This window comes from Pleurodeles waltl, chromosome 11 (genome assembly GCF_031143425.1).
Source record: "Pleurodeles waltl isolate 20211129_DDA chromosome 11, aPleWal1.hap1.20221129, whole genome shotgun sequence".
NCBI lineage: Eukaryota > Metazoa > Chordata > Amphibia > Caudata > Salamandridae > Pleurodeles > Pleurodeles waltl.
The window spans coordinates 525,719,719-525,743,463 of NC_090450.1; the positions used below are offsets into that span (position 1 = coordinate 525,719,719).

The 23,745-nt window shown below is 45.8% G+C and overlaps 1 protein-coding gene across 4 annotated transcripts in view; it reads right to left on the minus strand.

The window, feature by feature from the left end:
• The window catches only part of U2SURP (U2 snRNP associated SURP domain containing), a 478,698-nt gene that overhangs the window by 40,448 nt on the left and 414,505 nt on the right, over positions 1-23,745 (minus strand). For all 4 annotated transcript variants that reach the window (XM_069213906.1, XM_069213907.1, XM_069213910.1 and 1 more), the window contains one exon: positions 12,693-12,869. In XM_069213906.1, coding sequence (XP_069070007.1) covers positions 12,693-12,869 — 177 coding nt within the window. The remainder of the gene's footprint in view (positions 1-12,692; positions 12,870-23,745) is intronic.

Here is a 23,745-nt window from a genome sequence, read left to right on the forward strand (position 1 = left end):
AATTTAGTATATGGTTTGGGCCCCCCTAGTGGGTTCTTGCTATTTCTAATGTTTTTATGCTAATTCCTAGTATTTACCTGTGTAAATTTTGGGTGTACTTACCTCCAGAAGTGGGGATTGCCTATAATAATCTAGTCCAGTGTTCCTGTAATAAAGTAGCTTTATTTTTGCAACACTGTGTGGTTCTTTTCAGGTGTGATACGTTACTGTGTGACTACTGTGGTATTGCAAGTGCTTCACACTCATAGATAAGTCTTGGCTGCTCACCACAGCTATCACTCAAGAGCCCTGGCTTCCTAGACACTGCAACACTCACTAATAAGGGTTGCCTGGAACTGGTATAAGGTGCCAACACCATAAGTGTCCACCACATACCAGGCCAGCCTCCTATACCTAGTCTCTCTAGCAGTTTGCCAGTGGTTTCAAAGTTTTGAGATGCCTTTTGTAGCCAGTCTGCCTTAATTGTCTAAGTACAGGTAAACAAATATTTTTTTTGTCCTCTTAAATGGGCAGTGACAAGTGCCATGCATGTTGAAAAGATCCTGGAAGCAGATTTAAGTCTGAAATGAAGAACAGAGTATGGACTGTAAAAGTCTTCTACAAGAAGTCTTGGGTATTTCCTATGCTGATCTGCAACTGGAATGTGGAAATATGCATTTTGCAGATCTATGGAACAGTCCAAATAGTTCCTTTTGAATTTGATAAAGGTCCATCATCCTGAATTTCCCTCAGAGAATCTACTTATTGAGAAATCAGATCTCATCTCAAATACCAGTGGTTTGTTTTACCCTTTTCAATACCAGGAAGTAGATTAGGTACAGTTGTTTATCTGTCCTCACAGTGCCATTTTCACTGCTTGTTTGGCTAAAAGGAGCTGAGATTCCTCTTTCAGTGCAGGCAAGAAACAATATGCTATTGGTTTTAGTAGACTACCTACCTAGAAGAGAGTCAAATACCCTCACTTTAAGATATTCAACACCCAACGCCAGACCAATGTGGTTATAGACTTTCACTCTTCCAGATGAGCTATCACAGCTACCCTCTACAAGAGTATCTAACGGGGGGAGGAAGCCTGTCGGAAAATCATTGCTGATTACCAGAGAAATTCCTTTCCCTGTATGGTGATATCTTAGATGGAGTCAATATTTATTTTTAGTATCTCCTCTGATACTGACGTTTATGTTGGTGTTGCACCTGATAAGACTATCTCTGGCACTGAATGCTCTGGTGAAAGGAACAAGCTCTTTAGGCCTGAATTGTCTGCAGAATTTATTTTGTTCCCTCTGGGCCCAGTGGCTCTTAACCTGTAGTCTGAGGACCCCTGGAAATCTGCAAAGCGTACTCAGGGGGTCCACGACTGCTTAGAAAATTAAACATTATTAACAGATTAATAAGGTGTAGATAAATAAAGAAGTAAAAGGTACAATTGAGAAATGTAAACGTTCTGTTAATGTCCAGGAATTTGAAAATTGCAGGCTAAAAATTAAGTTATTATCCTCAGATTGATTTACAGTATCAGTGCAAGCAGTTTGTGTATTAAATACAATATGTCATCATTTGTGTATTTGTTTTGGGAATGCTTGTGTCTGTATTTTTTGTGTATTGTTTTGGAATTCAAATCATAGAAAATGCTTAGGCTTGGGACCCAGGCTTTCAGTAATGACCCAGTCGCCAGTATTGGCTCAGTGGGGGTGCCCTGCTTCCAGTAATGATTAAGGTGATTCCACAGAACTCAAAAGGTTAAGAACGACTGTTCTAGCCCAATTGCTTTCAGGGGTTCTGCTCTGTTCTTCACACTAAGCTTATCTTCTTCCGTACGTTGCCCGAACAGAGAGGTTCACCAAAAAGGCAGATTGGCTATATTGTGTTGTCTATCAGGGTTCAGGGATAACAACCTTAAAAGATGTGATGTTCTTTTCAGGAAGAAGCCACAATAGTATACTGTAGCAGCAAGGTTAATGGAGTCTACTGCAGAGCAAATTACATGTTTGACCTAGAAGCCTTCTTTTCAGCAGCTCTAAGAAATCCTTTTATCAGAATATTAGCAATCTGTCACAAAGAATTTCATATAATCCCAGACGTCTTGGTGAGACCGTCGAGCAGTGCTGCAGCATAGGCATTCTTTAAATGTGTAGATGCTCTACCACACATCTATTTCCCAGTTGAGTCAAGTCTTTTATGCTCTCTTTCAGGTGGAGTAGTCAATTCTGGAGCAAAAGCATCTTTACGCCTCACTGGTATCCCCATAACCGAGTCCAGCTTAGGATCTACCCATAAGATCTCTTGTGGTCATTGTTCACTATTTAAAGAGGTTTTTTCTCTTCATTCGAATGCTTAATGCAGTCGTGTGATACTAATTTGGGGTCTTATTTTGAACACTCATGAAAAAATAGGGCCTCACTGGCTGTCATTTTACCGAACTATGAACTCATAGACTTACTCATTTTATGATACTCTTTTCCATGTAAGAAAGAAATGAAATAATGCTCTCTAGAGTCAATGCACAAAGTGAGGAACGATTCAAGCGTTTATGGCCAACAATGAAGATCTTATGATGTAGAACAGGTTTTATAGGCTTTGACAGTGGCTACAGTCAGCTTAATAAATATGGACTGCAAACAAGACAACCAAAACATGGAGAAAAAGGCAATACCATCTAATCTTGACAGGAATGGCTGAATTTCGAGGTCGAGACCTGTTTACACCTAAAGGCATATAATGACCTGGCAATTGGGTTGCTTCTTTTAAAAATTCCACACTGTTACACACTGCTAGGAATCGATTTTAGTGGCCAAAACAAATGCATTCACAAGTAAGGCAGACAAGCTCAAAGACTGGAGCTGTTATGAAGTAATCTGCGCCCTGGTGGCTTGAAAGAAAATCAACATAGACAAACAGTGGAGATAAGGGCTCAACAACTGACACATTCAGGAGCAAATAAGATTACCCTTGTTCTGACTTGCTTCATTTTAAGACAAATGCTTGTAAGAAGTAGATTGATGAGAAAAGGAAGACCCCCAGCATGTTACAAAAAAACAATTCCACTTGGATCATACTGAGCGCAGTACAGAAGCACATTTTGGGGCTGTTTTATTGCCTCCTTTATCAAATATATCATTTGAAGAGGCCATCCCTAAAATGACACATAAAACATTGATGCTTAGCACCCACACTCATGAGTCTCTTCCATAGACCTGCTCAAGGAGTCTGTGCAATTGGATACGAGGGAGGATGAGCTGATTATACTGAGAGGAGTTGTGCAGTTAAGCAATACCTTGCTATTGTTGTTCTTCAGTCAGCTTTTTATTGCATGTTTGGATAAGAACAGGCTTCGAGGTGATGAAAAAAACATTTTGGAATAAAATAACTTCAATTCCATCACGCTTCTGTAGTAAGTAGATTCTTGATGGGCTCATACTTCTTATTTCTGGAGGAGAATCAGAAGAACCTCCAGTGAGGGAGGTATGCGCCACAATCAGCGTTGTTTTGAAAATCACAACAAAAAAGGAACTTCTTTCACCATGTTCTTGCTTAAGCACAAAACAGATTAAGAGTTTATCTGCTACAAAAGACAAGGGGTGAAGTTGTGCCTTCCTAGTTCCCTGACCTTCAGTTTCACTGGTCTTCCGGTCATGGATGCAACGGTCATGTGCACATAAGTAAGGAGGAAAAATACATGATGCCAGCCAATAAGATAAGAGGTGTACTGATCTGTTTTACTTCATACAATTGGGCAGATAATCCACTGCAGCTTGGCCGTTCACGCGCTGTATGGACTACTAGTGAGTCAAGAAGTATGTGATCATGATAATACGGGCGATCATTGGGTGAGGATACATATATATGTATTCACTGAGAAAAACAAAGATTACAGGGACGTTATGTTGATGTTTTACCGACACAAAACCATAGAAATTAAGGAGTTATACTTATAGCAATATTTATGTTAAGAAGCTATAACTTGTGACGTAAAGTTACTTAACAGCACAATTTAGTTTCTTCAGATGAGTACAACTATAACTGGTGAATTTCTGTGGTTTTGTGTGGGTAAAACGCCAACCTAATGATGACATCTCTCTAACCTTTTTTTCAGTGAATTTCTACGGGTTTTTCCTTTAACGGAAAGGTCTGAGGCATCCAAGGAGAACCATTCTATATTCCATGGGATGCTGACGGCTTGGCTTTTACAGCAGCATGGAATAGGAGGTTGGTTAACGCCAGTCATCATAATTAAAACATACCATTTACAATTATTAATGATGAACTGTAAGGTCCAAGTAGGATGCTTTTATTAATTCCAGGGGAGGAAGAAGCCCCTTAATCTTTTTTCCCACTATTTTTCGAAAAGGTTTTTATGATTAAAAATATTAAAACAGATTTTTCTATTTGAGCAACAACAGACTCCTGGTTATGATAGTTTGGTGTTGTTGACAACTTCAGTTTTTAGGTCTTTCAATGTCAGGCAGAATCACATAAAATAACGGGCAGTTTAAAAGAAAAATCTTTATAAAAAAGTTTTTACTCAGTGGGAAATGCACTCCAGTACATTATGTAACCTCTGTTAGTTAATGCACTGCAGAGGTCCGTGTGCAATCAGAAAGCCACAGAATTAAATCTTGGTTGGTGTGCAGTGGAGAATAGTGCCTTGTGTAATTTTAGTACAACGAGGGAACACACAACCTGTGACAAAAAGCACTGTGACTATGTAAGTCATTATTTTATACTTGCATTATACACAGTATGAGAGACTGCTACAAAATGTGCAAACGATTTCTTGATAAAATGGTGCTTTCAAGATTTAGATTTTAGTAACACGCAGACTATATTTAACTGTCCCTTCAACACCTCCTCAGGGGTATAAGGGCTATGTAAATAATTAAAATCCCGCACTTCACAGCTCAGTTGTTAACTCTTGCACTACCACTCAAAAATAATAAATCATTGTCATCACAAAGCTTCCATTGATTGGATCAATAAAAGCCAATACAGGCTCCCAAGCAACCTTTACATTTGCAGATTAACTCCATTTGCATTTCTTGCAGGCAAGCAGGGGCCCTGGCTGGGCTACAGGTTCACAGCACAGGAGACTCCCTGAATGACACTCCTGGAGAAGCATTTTAACTATTGGATTTAATCACCCTGGATGGTTGTCTTTCCCAAAAGGGAAAGCAAACGTTTTGCATTTCAGGCAGAAGTGAGGCTGGGGGAATGCATAACCCGCTTTCCCTTGACTCCACGCCCCTCCTGGGGGTCGCACCCTACAGATCATCGACCTCTGCTTTACATCCAGGTCTTTATAGTTTTACCCACATATAAACGTTACTTATAGATACACTTATCTGAAGAAACTAACTCGTGCAGTTAAGCAACTTTAGTCTAAGAGGGATAAGTTACTTACATTTGGTAACGCCTTATCTGGTAGAGACAATATCTAGTTGCAGATTCTTTACCTTAGAATTTCCCTGAGGCGTAGGCCGGATATGGAGATTTTTCTCGAGCACTACCCCTGCACACTGTTAGGTGGGGTCAATCGGCTCCACATCCATGCCGGATATGACATCACTGGTCCTCTCCAGGCGTCACCTCAGCGCACGGACGTCAGTTTCTTTTCACGACTTTGCACACCAAATGCGCAGAGCTATGAAGAACACTGACCACTGGTGCATCAAAAGTAGGGCCCTGATTGGGGGGGGGGGGGATCTCTGTCCCTAGTAATCAGTTCCCAGACCGGGGATGACGGGTGGGTCGGTAAGAAATCTGCATATATTGTCTCTACCAAGTAAGGCTTAACTGAAGGTAAGTAACTTGCCCATCTTACAGAGACAGCTAGTTGCAGATTCCTTACTTTAGGATAGATACTCAAGCAATACCATCCCTGGAGGTGGGACTGTGAACTAAGATCACACCAGAAAGTCCTGCAGGAATGAAAGGGCAAAAGGCCCATCCTTATAGACCAGATTGTCCAGGCAGTAGTGCCGAGATGCCCACGTTGCCGACAGGACTGGAACTCTGTGTGCTAACGCAGTGGTTGCAGCTCTAGCTCTGGTAGAATGAGCATGCACAACCTCAGGGGGTTGCTTATTAACCAATGCACATCACATTTTAGTGCAGAGTATGACCCATCTGGAGATGGTTCTCTTCTGCACTGCTGGACCTTTCTTTGTACAAACATAACCAACAAAGAGTTGATCATCCACCCGGAACTATGATCAAAACAGACCGCCAATGCTCTTTTTTGGTCCAGGAGGTGTAGTCTTTCCTCTTTCTTAGAAGGATGTTGAGGTGAGTAAAAAGCAGGCCACCTGATGAATAGACCTACATGGAAGGGCGTAACCACTTTTGCCAGAAAAGAGGCCCTAGTGCAAAGTGTCAGGACAGATGGAAAGGTAGGGCAGATTAGATGACAATGCCTGCAGCGCACTCACCATGTGGGCAGATGTAATGGCCACAAGGAAAGCTGTTTCAAATTGGGAAGCTGTACAGGACAGTTATGGAGAGGCTCAAAAGGAGCACACATCACAAAAGTCAAACCAAAATTCGAGTCCCATTGGGGCATAATGAATGGGGACAGAGGAAACATACAAGTAAGGCCTTTAAGGAACCTTTTTATAATAGGAGATTTAAACAAAGAAGGGTCATCAGGCAACCGTAAGAAAGCAGAGATCGGAGACAAATAACTTTTGAGAGTGCCTACAGCAGAGCCCCGCTGGGCCAAAGAAAGTATGTACAAAAGGACCTCGGAGAGATGGGCAGAGAATGGGTCGACTTGTCTGTGCCCCATGCCACAAATTTCTTCCAACAACAGGCATATACTGCTTTGGTGGAGGGACCCCCTGGCTGCCAAGATTACATTACAGACTTCGAGCGGAAGGTCAAAAGCTGTCAACTGCTACTGCTCAATCTCCACCCATGAAGACGGAGCGTGGACAGGTTTGGGTGCAGAACCCTCCTCTTCTGCTGCAACAAAAGATCCTCCCGAAGGGACAGTGTGATCAGAGGATCGACTACCATGCTCAATAGCTTAGGATATCAGACTCTTCATGCCCAGTTTAAAGCGACAAGGATTACTTGGCCCTGGTCAGTCTTGATCTTCTTGAGAACTCTGAGCAGAAGTTGTATGGACAGAAAGCCGTACAGGAGGCCTGAGATCCACTCGAGACGAAAAGCACTGCAGAGTGAGTTCTGCCTTAGAAACTCCAATGCACAATAATGCTGGCAAAGCAAGTTCTCTGTGGAGGTGAGTAGATCTAACCAAGGCTGTCCCCACTACTGAAAGACCTTGCACCACCTCTGGATGGAGACGCCATTTGTGATTAGGCATTGTCAACAGAGTTTGTCCGCTCAGAGGTTCAGAGAGCCCACCAGAAGTTGAACCACCAGGGAAACGTCCTGTTGTTCCAGAGGCGCAGAGCCACTTGACAAAGGGTCCACAAACCTATCCCACCCTGCTTGGTGCACGACCTCATGGCAGTGGTGTTGTCTGTGAAATCCTGCACTACCCTCCCTTTGAGAGAGGGTAGAAATGCTTTCAATGCTAGTCTAATTGCCCTGAGCACCAAAAGGTTGATTTGGAGTCCGGGCTCCGCCAGAGACCAGATGCCTCTGATCTCCACCTCGCCCAGGTGGTCGCCCCGTAAGAAAGTACCCTCTTTCTTGGCATGGTTACCCCCATGTTCTGCCTGTTGTCAGTATGTTTGACTGTGTCTACTGGGTTTCTGCTAACCAGGACCCCAGTAGTTTTGCTCTCTTTTCTAAACTGTACCTATTTCGTCCCACAATTGGCATACTGGTCCCCCTAAGTAAGTCCCTAGTATACTTATTTTGTTGCGAATAGGTCTATGTTTGGTGTTCCCCCAGCGGAGGAAGTGATCCTGTAGGATCTGGGGATGAATTTCCCATTCATGAATTTGCTGGTAACCTCGACTGAGATTGTCGGCTAACTGGTTCTGAATGCCTGGTATGCATTGTGCTATCAGGCGAATGTGATTGTGAATTGCCCAATGCCAAATCTTTTGTGCTAAGAGACACAGTTGTGACGAGTGTATCCCCCCTTGTTTGTTGAGATAATACATTGTTGTCATGTTGTCTGTTTTGACAAGAATGTGTTTGCGGGCTACCAGTGGTTGAAATGCTTTCAGTGCTAGAAACACTTCTGCAGTTCCAAATGATTTATGTGAAGTTGTTTTTGTTGATTGCCCCACTGATCCTGTATGCTGTGCTTGTTGAGGTGTGCTTCCCCACCCTATCATGGAAGCATCTGTTGTGATAACAGCTTGAGGCACTGGGTCTTGGAATGGCCGCCCTTTGTTTCAATTTATAGGGTTCCACCATTGAAGTGAGAAGTGTGTTTGGCAGTCTATATCTTGAAGTTGACCCTGTGCTTGTGTCCATTGTTTTGCTAGGCACTGGTGTAGGGGCCGCATGTGTAATCTTGCATTTGGGACAATGGCTATGCATGAAGACATCATGCCTAGAAGTTTCATTTCAAACCTTACTGGGTAGTGTTGGTTTGACTGTATGCTTGATGTTATATTTTAGAACGCTTGGACCCTTTGTGGGCTTGGAGTGGCAATTGCCTTTTGTGTGTTGAGTGTTGCTCCCAAGTATTGTTGTATTTGGGATGGTTGCAGATGTGATTTCTGGTAATTTATAGAGAACCCTAGTTTGTGTAGAGTTTCTATGACGTATTGCGTGTGAAGAAGACACTGTTGTTGAGTGTTGGTTTTTATTAGCCAGTCGTCTAAATATGGGAATACGTGCATGTGCTGTCTCCTTATGTGAGCGGCTACTACTGCTAGGCATTTTGTGAATACCCTTGGGGCCGTTGTTATCCCGAACGGTAACACTGTGAATTGATAGTGCACGCCGTGTATTACAAACCTTAAGTATTTCCTGTGAGAAGGATGGATGGGTATGTGAAAGTACGCATTTTTGAGATCTGATGTTGACATGTAGTCCTCCTATTTTAGTAGGGGAACCACATCTTGAAGTGTTACCATGTGGAAGTGGTCTGATTTGATGAAGAGATTCAGTGTTCTGAGATCTAAGATAGGTCTTAACGTTTTGTCCTTTTTTGGAATTAGGAAATATAGTGAGTAGATGCCTGTTCCTTTCTGATGGTTGGGTACTAGTTCTATTGCTTGTTTTTGTAATAGTGCTTGTACTTCTATTTGTAATAGGTCTAAATGTTGTTTGGACAGATTGTGTGCTCTTGGTGGCACACCTGGCGGGCAATTTGTGAATTCTATGCAATAACCATGTTGGATAATGGCTAGGACCCATGCGTCTGTGGTGATGTGTGTCCAGTTTGATAGTATGCAGTCAGTCTCCCCCCCACTGGTGACAAGTGTTGGGGTTTTGTGACATTGAAGTCACTGTTTGGTCTGGCTTGTTTTGGGTGTCTGGAACTTTCCCCTTCCTCTTGGGAATTCACCTCCTCTAGAGGAGCCACAAAACCATCCCCTTTGGTATTGTGCCTGACAGGTGGGTCTGGTTTGAGAGGTGGAAGGCTCTGGTGTTTGCATTCGAAAACCTCCTCTGAATTGTGGCTTTCTAAATGTGCCTCTGACTTGTGGGGAGTAGAGCGCGCTCATGGCTTTGGCCGTGTCCGTGTCTTTTTTATTTTTTACTTTTCAATTGATGTGTCCACTTCCGGCCCAAACAATTATTCTTGGTTAAATGGCATGTTCAACACCGCTTGTTGGATTTCTGGCTTGAATCCAGAGCTTCTTAACCATGCATGCCTGCGAATGGTTACCGCAGTGTTGACCGTTCTTGCTGCCGTGTCTGCCGAGTCTAGTGCGGACCTTATTTGGTTGTTGGATATTGCCTGTCCTCCTTCCACAACCTGCTGGGCACGTTTCTGGTGTTCTTTGGGCAAGTGTTGTATAATGTGTTGCATCTCGTCCCAGTGTGCCCTGTCGTAGCGAGCAAGTAGGGCTTGCGAATTAGCGATCCGCCATTGATTGGCTGCCTGTGCTGCCACTCGTTTGCCCGCTGCGTCAAACTTTCTACTCTCTTTGTCAGGCGGTGGAGCGTCTCCTGACGATTGAGAGTTTGCTCTCTTTCTTGCTGCTCCTACAACCACCGAGTCTGGTGTAAGTTGTGTTATGAACACAGGATCCGTTGGGGAAGGCTTGTACTTCTTCTCCACCCTAGGCGTGAATAAGCCCTTCCTTTAACTGGCTCCTGGAATACTTGTTTTGCGTGTTAGAGCATACCCAGGAGCATTGGCAGACTCTGGTAGGAAGAGTGGGTGGATGCCAAGGTGTTGAACAGGAAATCATCCTCTATTGGCTCAGAATGCATTGCTACGTTGTGGAACGTAGCTGCCCTGGATAGTACCTGCGTATATGCAGTACTGTCCTCCGGAGGTGACGGCTTTGTTGGGTAACAATCCGACTGTTATCCGATACTGGTGCCTCATATAGGTCCCATTCATCAGGATCATCCTGTGTCATCCCTGCATGTGTGGGTGACTGCATTGGAGGTGTTCCCACTGGAGACAGTTGTGGTGAGTGTGGTGGGGAAGGTTGTGGTGAAAACCCTGGTGGTGGGGATTTTTCTCTAGCCACCTTCGCCTGCATTTCTGTCTCCTGAAATGCCAGTTTTCTTTTGGTCTTAATTGGAGGGAGAGTTTGTATTTTTCCAGTCTCTTTCTGGATATGCAACCTCCTTTGTGTATGGTCCGGTCCGTCCATACTTATTTCCTGCTCAAACCTATGTCTTTCCTTCATTTGGCTGGAAGGTCCTTGCTCTTCTGTATAAGAGCTTCTTTTTGGCTCCGAAGCCTCTTTTTTCGGTACCGAAGTTTCAGAAAATGTCTTTCGGTTCTGATGATATTTTTCTCACTTTGGGTGAGTTGAACTCTCAGTGTCGAGATCGTTCGGTGCCGGAATCTCGACTGGAGTTGGAAGTCTTCGGCAAATCTCTGGCCTTTTTCGGTGCCAATGTTTGGTCACCTTCTTTTCGATGGGTTAAGCCATGGCCTGCTTGCGGTGGCCCCCCTTGGCCTTAAAAATCTTTGTGTGAGTTTTGGACGGGGCAGGTTTACTCACTGTTCGCTGCACCGTTGAGGTTCGGTCACTTTTGGATTCGTCCAAGTCCGAACCCTGGATGGAAATTCTTTCCTCCTCTCCGACTTCGAGTTGCTCTCTCGGTGTCGACGACATTTGCAGTCTTCTCGCTCGATCACGTAGGGTCTTTTTAGATCGAAACGCTCGACAAGCCTCACAAGTATCATCCCTGTGTTCTGGTGATAAACACAGATTACAGACCAGGTGCTGGTCTGTATAGGGATACTTCGAATGGCACTTCGGACAGAAGCTGGAAGGAGTCCGGTCCATTAGTCTTCGCCGATGGATGTGGTTGGGCCGACCAGGCCCCACTGAAGAATGGAAGCCCCGAAGGGCCGCCGGAGCACTCCTGCTGCCGGTGCCGATACAATAACACTAACCCGGTACCGAATGAGAACAATACTGTTGAATTTTTGATATTTAGCTAACTTTCCCGATTTGAAATACGGAGCGAAGAGGAACACATCCGAACCCGATGGCAGAAAGAAAACAATCTAAGATGGAGTCGACATCCATGCGCAATGGAGCCGAAAGGGAGGAGTCCCTCGGTCTCGTGACTCGAAAAGACTTCTTCGAAGAAAAACAACTTCTAACACTCCGAGCCCAACACTAGATGGCAGGATAATGCACAGCATGTGTATCTGCAGCTACACATGCCACCGAACATATATATATATTTTAGACATACACACATCATGACATACCTATAATTATGAGGACTGGTCATTGACCGTAATGAAGTGTGTATTTACTATTCTAACTTCACACACGCTTGGACAGTAGGGAAGGTTATAAGGCAGACCGATCACACACACACTTTATTTTTAAATGATCCGAGGCGTAATAACCTTTGATTGACATAATATTTGAAATTCCAAGTGGGGGTCTTGAGCATCTCTTTAAGCATATGGAGAAAAGAAGGGTGCATTGAGTATTGCATAACGTTTCGACCAGGAAGTCAAGTTTTCCTGGAGACCATGCACACCAACTTCATAGGAGTCTGCCCTGTGTATGAACTTGTGGTATGTAGCAGTGTCATAACAGCTGGGAGGCCTTCTCTACTTACAGATGGGGGTCTGAATCACCCAGGGGATCGACATCACAGCTATCCCATGGGTCGTCCTTGGGCTCAGGGTCATAGGGTGCATCATATGAATCAGAGGTATAAAGTGGCCTGCCCTCTCTGTAAGAAGAGAGTGTGGTGACCCCACTGGTGAGTCAGAAGGAGGTGGTGGAAGCAGATCCTCCAATGCACACACACACCACAGTTCAGGTAAAAAAAAAAAAAAACATCTGCGCCCACTGGCACCAACTTGATAGGGACAATTTCCTTTCTGGTCGTTTTTTTACCTGTCAAAAACTGAGTGTAGCTATTGTGTAAAAGATAAGGTTAACAGAATAAAAGTACATATTACACAGCTGTCCAACATAGGTCAAGAAGGGTAGAAAATGTGCACAAACAAATCTAAATGCAACTCATTTACACACCAATTATTCTGAAGCTCTAGCATTGATATGGCCCTCCTGTAACTGAGCTATTCCCTCCTCCCCTCCCCGTAATATGGGAATGAAAAAAGATGTGTTCCACTAACTATTACAAACTGAACCAATATTTACCTTTTGAGTCTTTTACCAACATCTCTTGGAGAGTCTTTGTGAGAGGACCTAGAGCGGGAACTCTCTTTGTATGATCGTTCAGATCTCTCTGAGCGCTCTGACTTTGGAGAGGGGGATTTTGCTCGTCTACCACTGGTACTTCGGCAAGGGCTAGGCGAGGCACTATGTCGTCTTTTCCTTTACAAGAAAAACAAACGTTGAATGTGTAGTTACTCATTTTGAAACTTTTCTTAGCATCACTAATCATTTTCTGACATCCACAGTATTTCAGGTTTAATTAACAGTAATATCTTTCCGACGTTTAATGCTGTAATAAATTCTGTACGACTAGAACAAGTAATGGAAAATCCAGCAAGTCTGACCCTGGCAGGTTGGTGCCATGTCTATTTTCACTGCAAGCATATATAACATAAAGAGAAAAAAAATAGAAAACAAGCTGGTACTTAAAGGAGAAGTTACTTACCTTCAGTATCAATCAATCAATCAGAGCATTTGTAAGTGCACTACTCACCCGAGAGGGTCTCAAGGGGCTGATGGCAGGGGAGGCTGCTACTGCTCGAACAGCCATGTCTTGAGGTATTCCTGAAGGTAAGTAGGCCCTGTGTCTGTCGCAGGTGGGTGGAAGAGTGTTCCACGTCTTGGCAGCGAGGTGGAAGAACGATCTGCCTCCAGCGGTTGATCTGTGGATGCGTGGGACAGTAGCGACGGCAAGCTCCGCGGAGCAAAGCTATCCAGTCAGGGTGTAGAAGGAGAGCAGTCTGTTCAGGTATTCTGGTCCGGTGTTGCGCAGTGCCTTGTGAGCGTGGGTGAGGAATTTGAACACGAGTCTCTTGTTGACAAGGAGCCAGTGTAGGTCTCTCAGGTGGGCTATGATGCGGCAGTGGCGGAGGATTCCAGGATGAGGCGCGCAGAGGCATTCTGTATGCATTGCAGTCTTTTCTGGAGCTTGGCCGTGGTTCCTGCGTAGAGGGCACTGCCGCAGTCCAGTTTGCTGCTTACAAGGGCTTGGGTGACCGTCCTTCTGGTTTCAGTGGGGATCCATTTGTAGATCTTCCAGGGCATGCAGAGGGTGTTGAAGCAGGAGGAAGAGATGCCGTTGACTTGCTGGGTCATTTATAGTGATGAGTCCAGGATGAATCCCAGGTTGCGTGCATGGTCGGTGGGTGTCGGTGCAGTTCCTAGTGTGGTGGGCCACCAGGCGTCGTCCCATGCGGAGTGGGTGGAGCGGGCAGGGGTTTTCACCACAAAGAAGGCTGTTTTCAATGTGAGAAGCCAGAGAGGACAGTTGTGAAGAGCCTCAAAAGGAGCGCACATCAAAAAGTTCAGTACCAAATTTAGATCTCACTGGGACATAATGAATGGGAAAGGACGGACGAGATGAGTAAGACCTTTGAGGAACCCATGTACAATAGGAGACTACAACAAGCAGGGTTTGATGAAGCAACCACAAAAAGGCAGAATTAGCAGATAAATAGCCCTTAAGAGTGCCCAAAGCAGAGACCTGCTGGGCAACGTAAATAATGAGCATTAGAACCCCAGAAAGATGGGCAGAAACAGGATCAAAGACTTGTCTGTACACCATGCCACAAAATTCTTCCAACGAAATGCATATACCGTTTTGGAACAGGGATGCCTAGCTGCCAACATTACGTTAGACTTCAGGAGGAAAGTCAAAGCTGTCAACTGCTGCCACTCAATCTCCATGCAAGGAGGAGGAAGTGGACAGGATCGGGTGAAGAACCCTCCCCTGCTGCTGTGACAGAAGTTCCTAGTGAAGGGGCAGTCGGATCAGAGGATTGAGCGACATACTCAGGAGCTCGGGATACCAGACTCTCCATGCCCAGTCTGGAGCCACAAGAATGACACGAGCCTGGTCGTTCCTGAACTTCTGGAGAACTCTGGGCAGGAGTCCTATCGGCAGAAAGGTATACAGGAGGTCTGAATTCCACTTGAGATGAAGAGTCTCAAAGAAACTGCTAATTTGGAAACCCCAGAGCGAAACCACTGACCGCGCATTCTCTTCAGAGGTGAACAGATCTAACCAGGCTCTGCTCACTTCTGAAAAAGACCTTACACCACCTCCGGATGGAGATGCCATTCATGATCCACAAGGCATTTTTGGTTGAGTTTGTCCACTCTGGCGGTCAGAGAGCTTGTGAGATGTTGAACCAACAGGGATGTTGAGAGGGGCAGAGCCTCTTGACAAAGGGTCCCCACCAACCCCACCCTGCCATGCTTGTTGCAGTACCACATGGGGGTGGTTTTGTCCGTGAACATGTGCCCCATCTTTCCCTTGATACAGGGAAGAAAGGCTTTCAATGCCAGTCAGATAACACGGATCTCAGGCATGTTGATGTTGAGTCCCCTTCCACCGGAGCCCAATTCCTCTGATCCCCACCTCTCTCAGATGGCCGCCTCATGTCAGGAGTGGTGCATGTGTCACTACTGTCAGATATGGTTTTGGAAGAGAGAGGAATCTGCCCTTTGCTCAGTCACAGTTCGTTAACCACCACTGCAGATCTTTATCAGTCCCCTCCGAGATCTGGACCATATCGGAGCGATGCCCCTGATGGTGCCCTCACTGGACGTTCAGGTCCCACTGCAGAGCCGGCATATGTCATCTGGCAGGTATCACCAGCAAGATGCAGGTGGCCATGAAGCCCAGCAGCCTCAAAGTCATTCTCACCAAAATCCTGGATAGAGGCTGAAAAATCTGTATCATAACATGAATATCCTGGACTCATGGCTTGGGAGGATAGGTCCGAAGCTGCACTGTGTCCAGAACAGCTCCGATGAAGGGGAGAATGTGAGTGGGAGTCAGGTGGACTTCGGCATGTTTATAGTGAACCCCAGCAAATGCAAGAGGTCTCCCGTAGTCTGGAGGTGGGAGATGACAGCCTGGGGAGAGCCTGCCTTCAATAGCGAGTCATCGAGGTAGGGGAAGACAAACTCCTGACCTGTGTATATGAGCTGTGACCACCACCATCACTTTAGTGAACACCCGAGGGGCAGTGGTAAGGCCAAAGGGGAGCAAGGTAAACTAGAAATATTTGTTGGCTACCGTGCACCACAAGTAACTTCTGTGGGCATGCAGGACATGAATATGGAAATGGGCGTCCTGCAAGTTTAACGCTACCAACCAGTCTCGTGGGTCCAAGGCAGACAGAACCTGAGCCAGAGTGAGAATTTCCTTCCCTGATGGGGAAGCATCAGACTAGGAAGGTCTGGAGGCTGCCGTGAAGGGGGTGGGGGAGGGGTGGTGGTGTAGTGGACTGGTTAGACCGCTTGCTCCCTGATCCACAAGGGTGTTGAATCTCACACGCAGAGACTGGGCAGCATTGGTGGCTGGAGGTAAACGGACATGGTGGGACACCCCTTCCATAGCTACAAAAGTGGCAAAAAGAAGACTGGGGGGCAGCTGTGAGGCCCAAGCACCTGGCCTTAGCCCGTGACTCCTTAAAGCTCTTGAACACGGAGTATGCTTTGTCTCCAAAGACACAGGTACCATGAAAGGGCATGTCCATAAGCGTGGATTGGACATCCCCCGAAAACACAGATGCCCTCGACCAAGCATGGTTAAGCTCACTGTAGGAAGTTGGCTCTGTATATACTATTTTAAAGTAAGAAATAGTGTGCACAGAGTCCAAGGGTTTCCCTTAGAGGTAAGGTAGTGGCAAAAATAGATGATTCTAATGCTCTATTTTGTGATAGTGTGGTCGAGCAGTAGGCTTATCAGAGAGTAATGTTCAGCATTTGTTGTACAGACACAGGCAATAAATGAAGAACACACACTCAAAGACTTACTCCAGGACAATAGGTTTTTATATAGAAAAATATATTTTCTTACTTTATTTTAAGACCCACAGGTTCAAGATTTGAAGTAAACACATAAAATGCAAGGTACTTCACGCAGGTAAGTTAGGAACTTTGAATAAAAGCAATATCATATACAGTCTTTGTAATAATGGCAATAAGCTATTTTAAAAGTGGAAACAGTGCAAAAATCAACAGTACCTGGGGGAGGTAAGTAATGGTTAGTTTGTCAGGTAAGTAAAACACTTACAAGTGTCAGTTCCTGGGCGTAGGCAGCCCACTGTTGGGGGTTCAAGGCAACCCCGAAGTTACCACACCAGCAGCTCAGGGCCAGTCAGATGCAGAGGTCAAAGAGGTGCCCAGAACACATAGGCACCTATGGAGAACAGGGGTGCTCCGGTTCCAGTCTGCCAGCAGGTAAGTACCCGCGTCCTCGAGGGGCTGACCAGGGGGGTTTTGTAGAGCACTTTGGGGGGGGATGGGGGGGGGGGGGGACACAAATAGCGGCACAGGGGCGGCCGGGTCCAGTGTGCAAAGCAGGCGTCTGGTTTCAGATAGGAAACAATGGAGGTACCCGGGGGTCACTCTAGCGGTGAAGGCAGGTACGGGGGGCTTCTCAGGACAGCCACAACCTGGGCTAGGCAGAGGGTCGCCTGGGGGTCACTCCTGCACTGAGGTTTGGTTCCTTCAGGTCCTGGGGGCTGCGAGTGCAGTGCTGGTTCCAGGCGTCGGTCCCTTGTTACAGGCAGTCGTGGTCAGGGGGAGCTTCTAGATTCTCTGGGGGCACAGGGGGGTTGTCTCGGGTTACTCACAGGGTCGCAGTCGCCGGGGAGTCCTCCCTGTGGTGTTTGTTCTCTAGATCGCGAGCCGGGGGCGTCGGGTACAGAGTGTGAAGTTTCACGCCTCCGGCGGGAAGAGTGAGTTTTTTAAAAGTTGATTCTTTGTTGCAAAGAAGTTGCCGTCTGATTTCCTGGGTTCAGGGTCACCATTAAATACTCAATTTAGGGGTGTTTTTAGGTCTGGGAGGGCAGTAGCCAATGGCTACTGTCCTGGAGGGTGGCACATCTTTAATCTTATTGGGGGAATCCTCCAAAACTAAGATGGAGGATTTCTAAAGGCAGGGGTTTCCTCAGCTCAGGACTCCTTAGGGGCTGTCCTGACTGGTGGGTGACTCCTCCTTGTTTTTCTCATTATCTCCTCCAGCCTTGCCACCAAAAGTGGGGGCAGTGGCCGGAGGGGCGGGCATTTCCACTAGCTGGGATGGCCTGGGCCGCTGTAACAAAAGGGGGTGAGCCTTTAAGGCACACAGCCAGGTGTTACAGTTCCTGCAGGGGGGAGGAGTGAAGCACCTCCACCCAGTACAGGCTTTGTTTCTGGCCACAGAGTGACAAAGGCACTCTCCCCATGTGGCCGGCAACTTGTCTGGTTTGTGGCAGGCTGGCAGGAACTGGTCAGCCTACATTAGAAGTCGGTTTGGTATTCAGGGGGCATCTCTAAGATTACCTCTGGGTGGATGTTACAATAAATTGCACACTGGCATCAGTGTGCATTTATTGTGCTGAGAAGTTTGATACAAACTTCCCAGATTTCAGTGTAGCCATTATGGAACTGTGGAGTTCGTGTTTGACAAACTCCCAGACCATACACTCGTATGGATACCCTGCACTTACAATGTCTAAGGTTTTGCTTAGACACTGTAGGGGCATAGTGCTCATGCACATATGCCCTCACCTGTGGTATAGTGCACCCTGCCTTAGGGCTGTAAGGCCTGCTAGAGGGGTGACTTACCTATGCCACAGGCAGTGTGAGGTTGGCATGGCACTCTGAGGGGAGTGCCATGTCAAATTAGTCTTTTTCTCCCCAACAGCACACACAAGCTGTGAGGCAGTGTGCATGTGCTGAGTGAGGGGTCCCCAGGGTAGCATAAGACATGCTGCAGCCCTTAGAGAACTTCCCTGGCATCAGGGCCCTTGGTACCAGGGGTACCAGTTACAAGGGACTTATCTGAGGGCCAGGGCTGTGCCAATTGTGGAAGCAAAGGTACGGTTTAGGAAAAGAACACTGGTGCTGGGGCATGGTTAGGAGGGTCCCAGCACACTTTCAATCAAAACTTAGCATCAGCAGGCATTTCCTTACTATCAGTGCTACCTATCTACCAAGTGAGTCGGTGGTATCCAGCCCTCATCGTATCGTGAACTTACCTGCATCTCTCCCATCAGCAATAACTTTGGAGAGAATGGCCTGGGCTTCCTCCATGATCTGTGGCAGCACCTGCTTAACCGTGTACCATAAGGTATGGGTGTAACGGGCCAAATGCAATGTTCACAGACCGCAATATCAGGCTGGAGGAAGAGAACGTCATCTTGCCAAGCTTATCCAGCCTCTTGGATTCCCTACCCAGGGGTGTGGAAGGGACGCCTCAGGATGTAGGAGCTTGGATAACCCATCTCTCAGAGGTTGGGTGTTGTGCCAGGAACACTGGGTCATTAGGAGCTGGTCTATGGTGGCAGGAAATTGTCCCGTTTAGAGGAGCCCCTGTGCTGGGTTTGGACCAAGTCCCCGGCAGGACATCAATGTGAAAAAAAAAGATACTTGAAGAGCTATGGAACCTTCCTGATAGGTATGTATATTCTATTCTAATTAGAAATGCCTCCCTCGAGGGATCGCTAAGTGCGAGAGTTTTCTGATAATTATTCAAGACTTTTGTAATGTTAGAGTCCAATTTTGGGTCCTGCAAAAAAATTACAATCACCGCCCATAATAATCTTCCTGGTACTTGCAATAGTGACTGAAATAACTCATAGAAAAGCCCAGCATTATCCACCAACTAGGGCATACAGACTCAAAAAAGTGAACCGTCAAGAGAACACCAATCAATTGACCCAGGAACAGCTACCATATTTATCATTGGCAGAATTAAGCACTTGGCCCCCGATACCCTAGCCAGAGAAACAGCAGTACCACAGTGCATAGCCTGGGCTGACAAGAAAGTTCTAAATGTCCTCTGTGGGATCTTGGGAGCCCAGGGAGATGAGATTCCTCCAGGACAATTTCAACAGCACAAACTAACATCATTCCCAACGAGGCCAAGTCTTCCTGTGCTTTCACTTTTAAATTTCTGTGTAGTTTTAGTACAGATGAACACTTTTTACTGTGTACGGGGCGGGCGGCGCCTTTCCACCCACTCCCCACATGCACCCCGACCCTCCATCCTAGGAATACTGGTACCATGACACTGTGCCAAGACCTCTGGCCTCTTCCTTCCAAACCCTCCCTCAAAATTCTCAGCTACAACTATTTTGAAAAATAAATTCCCAACTCCCAAGGTAGGAATGAAATTAAAGCATCAGCTCTAGGAACTCAGTTGCATCTAGCACATTACCAAAAACTTTAAGAGAACCCTTATAAAGCACTTTAAGCTTGGAAAGCTGAATTATCGAAGCTTGCCCCCCCTCCCCCCCCCGCTGACAAATTTTGGATCAAAGTCTTAAATTCCATGCGCCTCTACAGTCGTGTCTGAAAATATTTTAAAACGAAATTCTCTACTGACTTGAAGGCTTTATTGCCTCGGCCAGAATCCTCTCTATCTTTAAAATCAGCAACAATTTACTAGCACAGTATGGGGATGCTTGGCCTGACCACTAATGTGGCCCGGATACAGTCAGGTTGTGTAATTGTTAAGTCCTTGTCAAATTCTGTAATAAAAGAAGACTGAACCAGTTTTTTAAATCAATGAGGAATCTCAGAGTATCTTCACTAAGCTCCAGGATACCAATGAACTGAAGATTGGATTGCTTGCATGATTCTCCATCTGCTTTGTTTTTCCTTCAGCCACGGCACCTCCTTCTCAAGGTATTAATTACTCTTTTCCAAATTATGTATCTTATCCCCGAAGCCAGACACACACTGTTCCATCTCATTCACGTGGATAGGGAGACCTCCCTTCCCCCAAGCTGTACAATGACTGTCTAGCCGCTCTCTCAAATCATACACCATTTTTACCTGCGTGGATTGAATAGCTTTTATCTCTGTTAGGCGCTCTGAGAGCAAGGAGGTCAAACTCTAAGGAACCTCAGCCCCAGCGGCCTCAGTCTGTAGGCCAGTAGTGCCACTCCCTACCTGCTCCTGGGCCAACAGACACATCTCCCCTAGACCAACATTAACTTGGTCACTGCCAACAACTACTTCAAGTAGGTTTCTGTCTCATTACGGCTTCAGTTGTGGCACTCTTAATACTGTTCCAGTTCATTTGGATTAAGGGTTACAGGCCTCCGCCCTCAGCATTTTCAGTAACAGACCCACATTTTCTACCACCCTCTTTTGGTGGATTTGTCTGATCTCGTTTATCACCTTGCTCCACCACTTTCCCCTCAATGACCTGCATCCGCTGTTTGGGCCAAAATCCTTGAAGATCTCGTCCGCCAGCTCCAGCCTCCACATCTCTGGGCCTCTTTCGCAGTCTCTGATCTCTCGAGGACTCAACCCCTTGTTCTCTTACTGATGCATCTTCAGAACTAGCTAATGTATCCCCAGCTTCTACCATTTTCAGGGATTAGGTACTCGGAGAGCTGTCGGGGGTGCAAACAAAGGTGTTTTCAGAAGAGCTGACCAATGGGCCCTTCCTTTGCTTCATTCGCAATCGTGGAGCTCAGCAAATAGCCGTCCCCTTAATAGACTCCGGACCATCTTCTGGGCACTGATTTAGGGATTTTTGCTGGCATCTTTTCATCTAATGCTTTAATAATTCTTGTACATCTCGCTGCAAGCTAAGGGGAAACGCTACCCTGAGAAGTCTTCCAGGGATTCTTCTACGGCGTTTCTCCTCTGTGTTTGAGCTGGTGTGCTGCAGTTCAAAGGGGGAGTGGCCAGAGAGAGGCTGGAAGCAAAGAGACGCACAACAGCAACAGGGTCATTACCCAACCCAGACCAAATGCACAGAACAGCTGTGTGGGAATTGTGGCATACAGCCTATTGCATTACGCCAAAGGCAAAAGTAATCTGTATAGTTTTGTTGCGTGAACTAAAACTACACTATAAAGACAAATGTGAGACATTTTGGAAAAACAGTAATCCAACAGAGAATGGTTGAAACAAACGCTACGATGAATTGGTTAATAATTGAAACATCCATGTGCTTCAGGAACTAGTTGGGAAGGCTGCCTCTGTCTACAAGCCACCTTTTTGGTGTAAGTCCTAAATTTCTGAAAATAATGTGGGAATTGTCTGGCAGGGGCCAACACCCCCAAGGAAGGTGCTGGAGCTCAACTGTCTTTAAGGGTTCCAAGGTGGAGTTCGCTTTCTCACTGAAAGAGGCCTGACTCATCAGCGAAGCCTGCACATTGCTGGAGAACCAAATGGACCTCACCCAGGCATGTTGACAAAGTACTACATACTAACCATCCTGCAAGGGTAATCCACTGTATTCAAGCCTGCAAAGATAACCTATGTGTCCACGAGTTGCCTATCATGTATCAATCATCTGGGACAAAGAGCCCCTAAAATCTTCTAAGACTGCCAGCAAAATCTCTCTCGCCATGATACAGTTCAGAGTCAAACATGAGTGTCAGCACTGGATCATCCTCCAGGGCGGGTACTGCTATTGGGGTGGCAAGAACTGGCATAAAGTGTGGGGTCAGAATAGTAGTCTGTACCGCACTCAGCATAGGCCCAATAACAGGAAAAAAGGAAATAGACTGCATTGGGAGGGACCTACTAGCGGTAACTCGACTGGAGAACCTGCGATTCCGTGTGGCCCAATGGTGCACCAGAAACGCACTGAAAATTCACAACATGAACTCTTTAAAGGTTCGATCTCTGGAATCGACAAGAGCCCAGGGAGTCTAGAGTGTGTCAGGATCAGCTGAGGAATCAGTTCAGTAACTGGTGACCTTGATACAGTGTGACTTACTCCTTGACACCTCGGGCATTCTCCTTAGAGTGGCTTTACTTTTTTATGCTTGCATTTCAACTTGGTCTTAGCAGGATACTTTGCACGAGAAGTGCAACAGTTCTAGTTGTGGCCCTGAGAGAGAGTCCAGGTATGTGATTTGGAGCAGGAATGACATGTAGGCTATGACTTCCTCTTGTGCTTTGCAACATATAGCTTCAACTGTTGGTCTTGGTTGCCTTCAGGGGCACACTTACCACACAACTCAGCTGTGTCCCGAACACAGACACCATGTACAGATCTCTGATAGACGCCTGCTTTCTTTAATGGTGCCACTGCTTACATCCTGTAATTTTTGGTGTACATAAGTACCTTTCACTAAAACACTGCAAGGGACCCAGTGAAACTTAACATCTAATCTTGAAAGGAACACAATAGGGAGGCGGACAAATGGAAAAAAGTTTGTCTTGAAGGATCACTACAAAACTGTGTTGGAATTGTAGGTGCTCAACCATTTAACTGCCAGTAATAACTCCAGTAGACTAGAGTTACTAGAAGACATAGTTGAAAGTGGAATGCTGTAACTGAAGGGATAAAAGTCAGCACTTTAACCAAAATTCCTAAATAGAGTTCAGTACAAATGTCAATACTTTTATACTGTGTTATAATACAGGGTGTAGGAAGCTGGATCTGTATATAGTGCACTAAAATGAAGTACACCGTACAGAGTCCAGTGGATCTCCAATTGGTTTTGCAAAGGCAAAAGCAGATGGACTAAAGTTCTATTTGTGGTTGTGTCGGCAAGCAGTTAGGCTTATTAGAAGACTAGTGCTAAGCATTTGTTGTACTCACAGAGGTAATAAATGAGACACATTCAAAGATTAAATAATTTCGAAATATATCAATTATTTTCATATCTGTTTCAAACCCAACAACTTCGTAATCAGGGAAGTAGGCTTTTAAGCATAAATACTTTGCAGGTTCAGAAATAGACAGTGCAATTTTCAGAGTTCTTCTCAATGTTATTCTATGGAGGAAAACAATGTTCAGCAAACACAGGGTTAACGACTAACGAAGCCAATCTAAGGGAGTTAAGGTAAGTACTGAACACGGATGAGAACCAGACCAACAGGTAATACCGGGCGGCACTGGGGTGGCCGGGTGCAGTAAGGCATCAGGTGCCCAATGGTTTCCTATGGGAATTTGGTCCTTGTAAAAACAGGCTGCAGGCTATGGCTAGAAAGCCAGTCAGGGACAACAAACAGGTAGGGAGTAGACTTAGGGTGCTCTGAGACATGGATGCACCTTTAGTCCTCTTCTCTTGTGCCCATGGGTGGCAGATGAAGGGGTGTC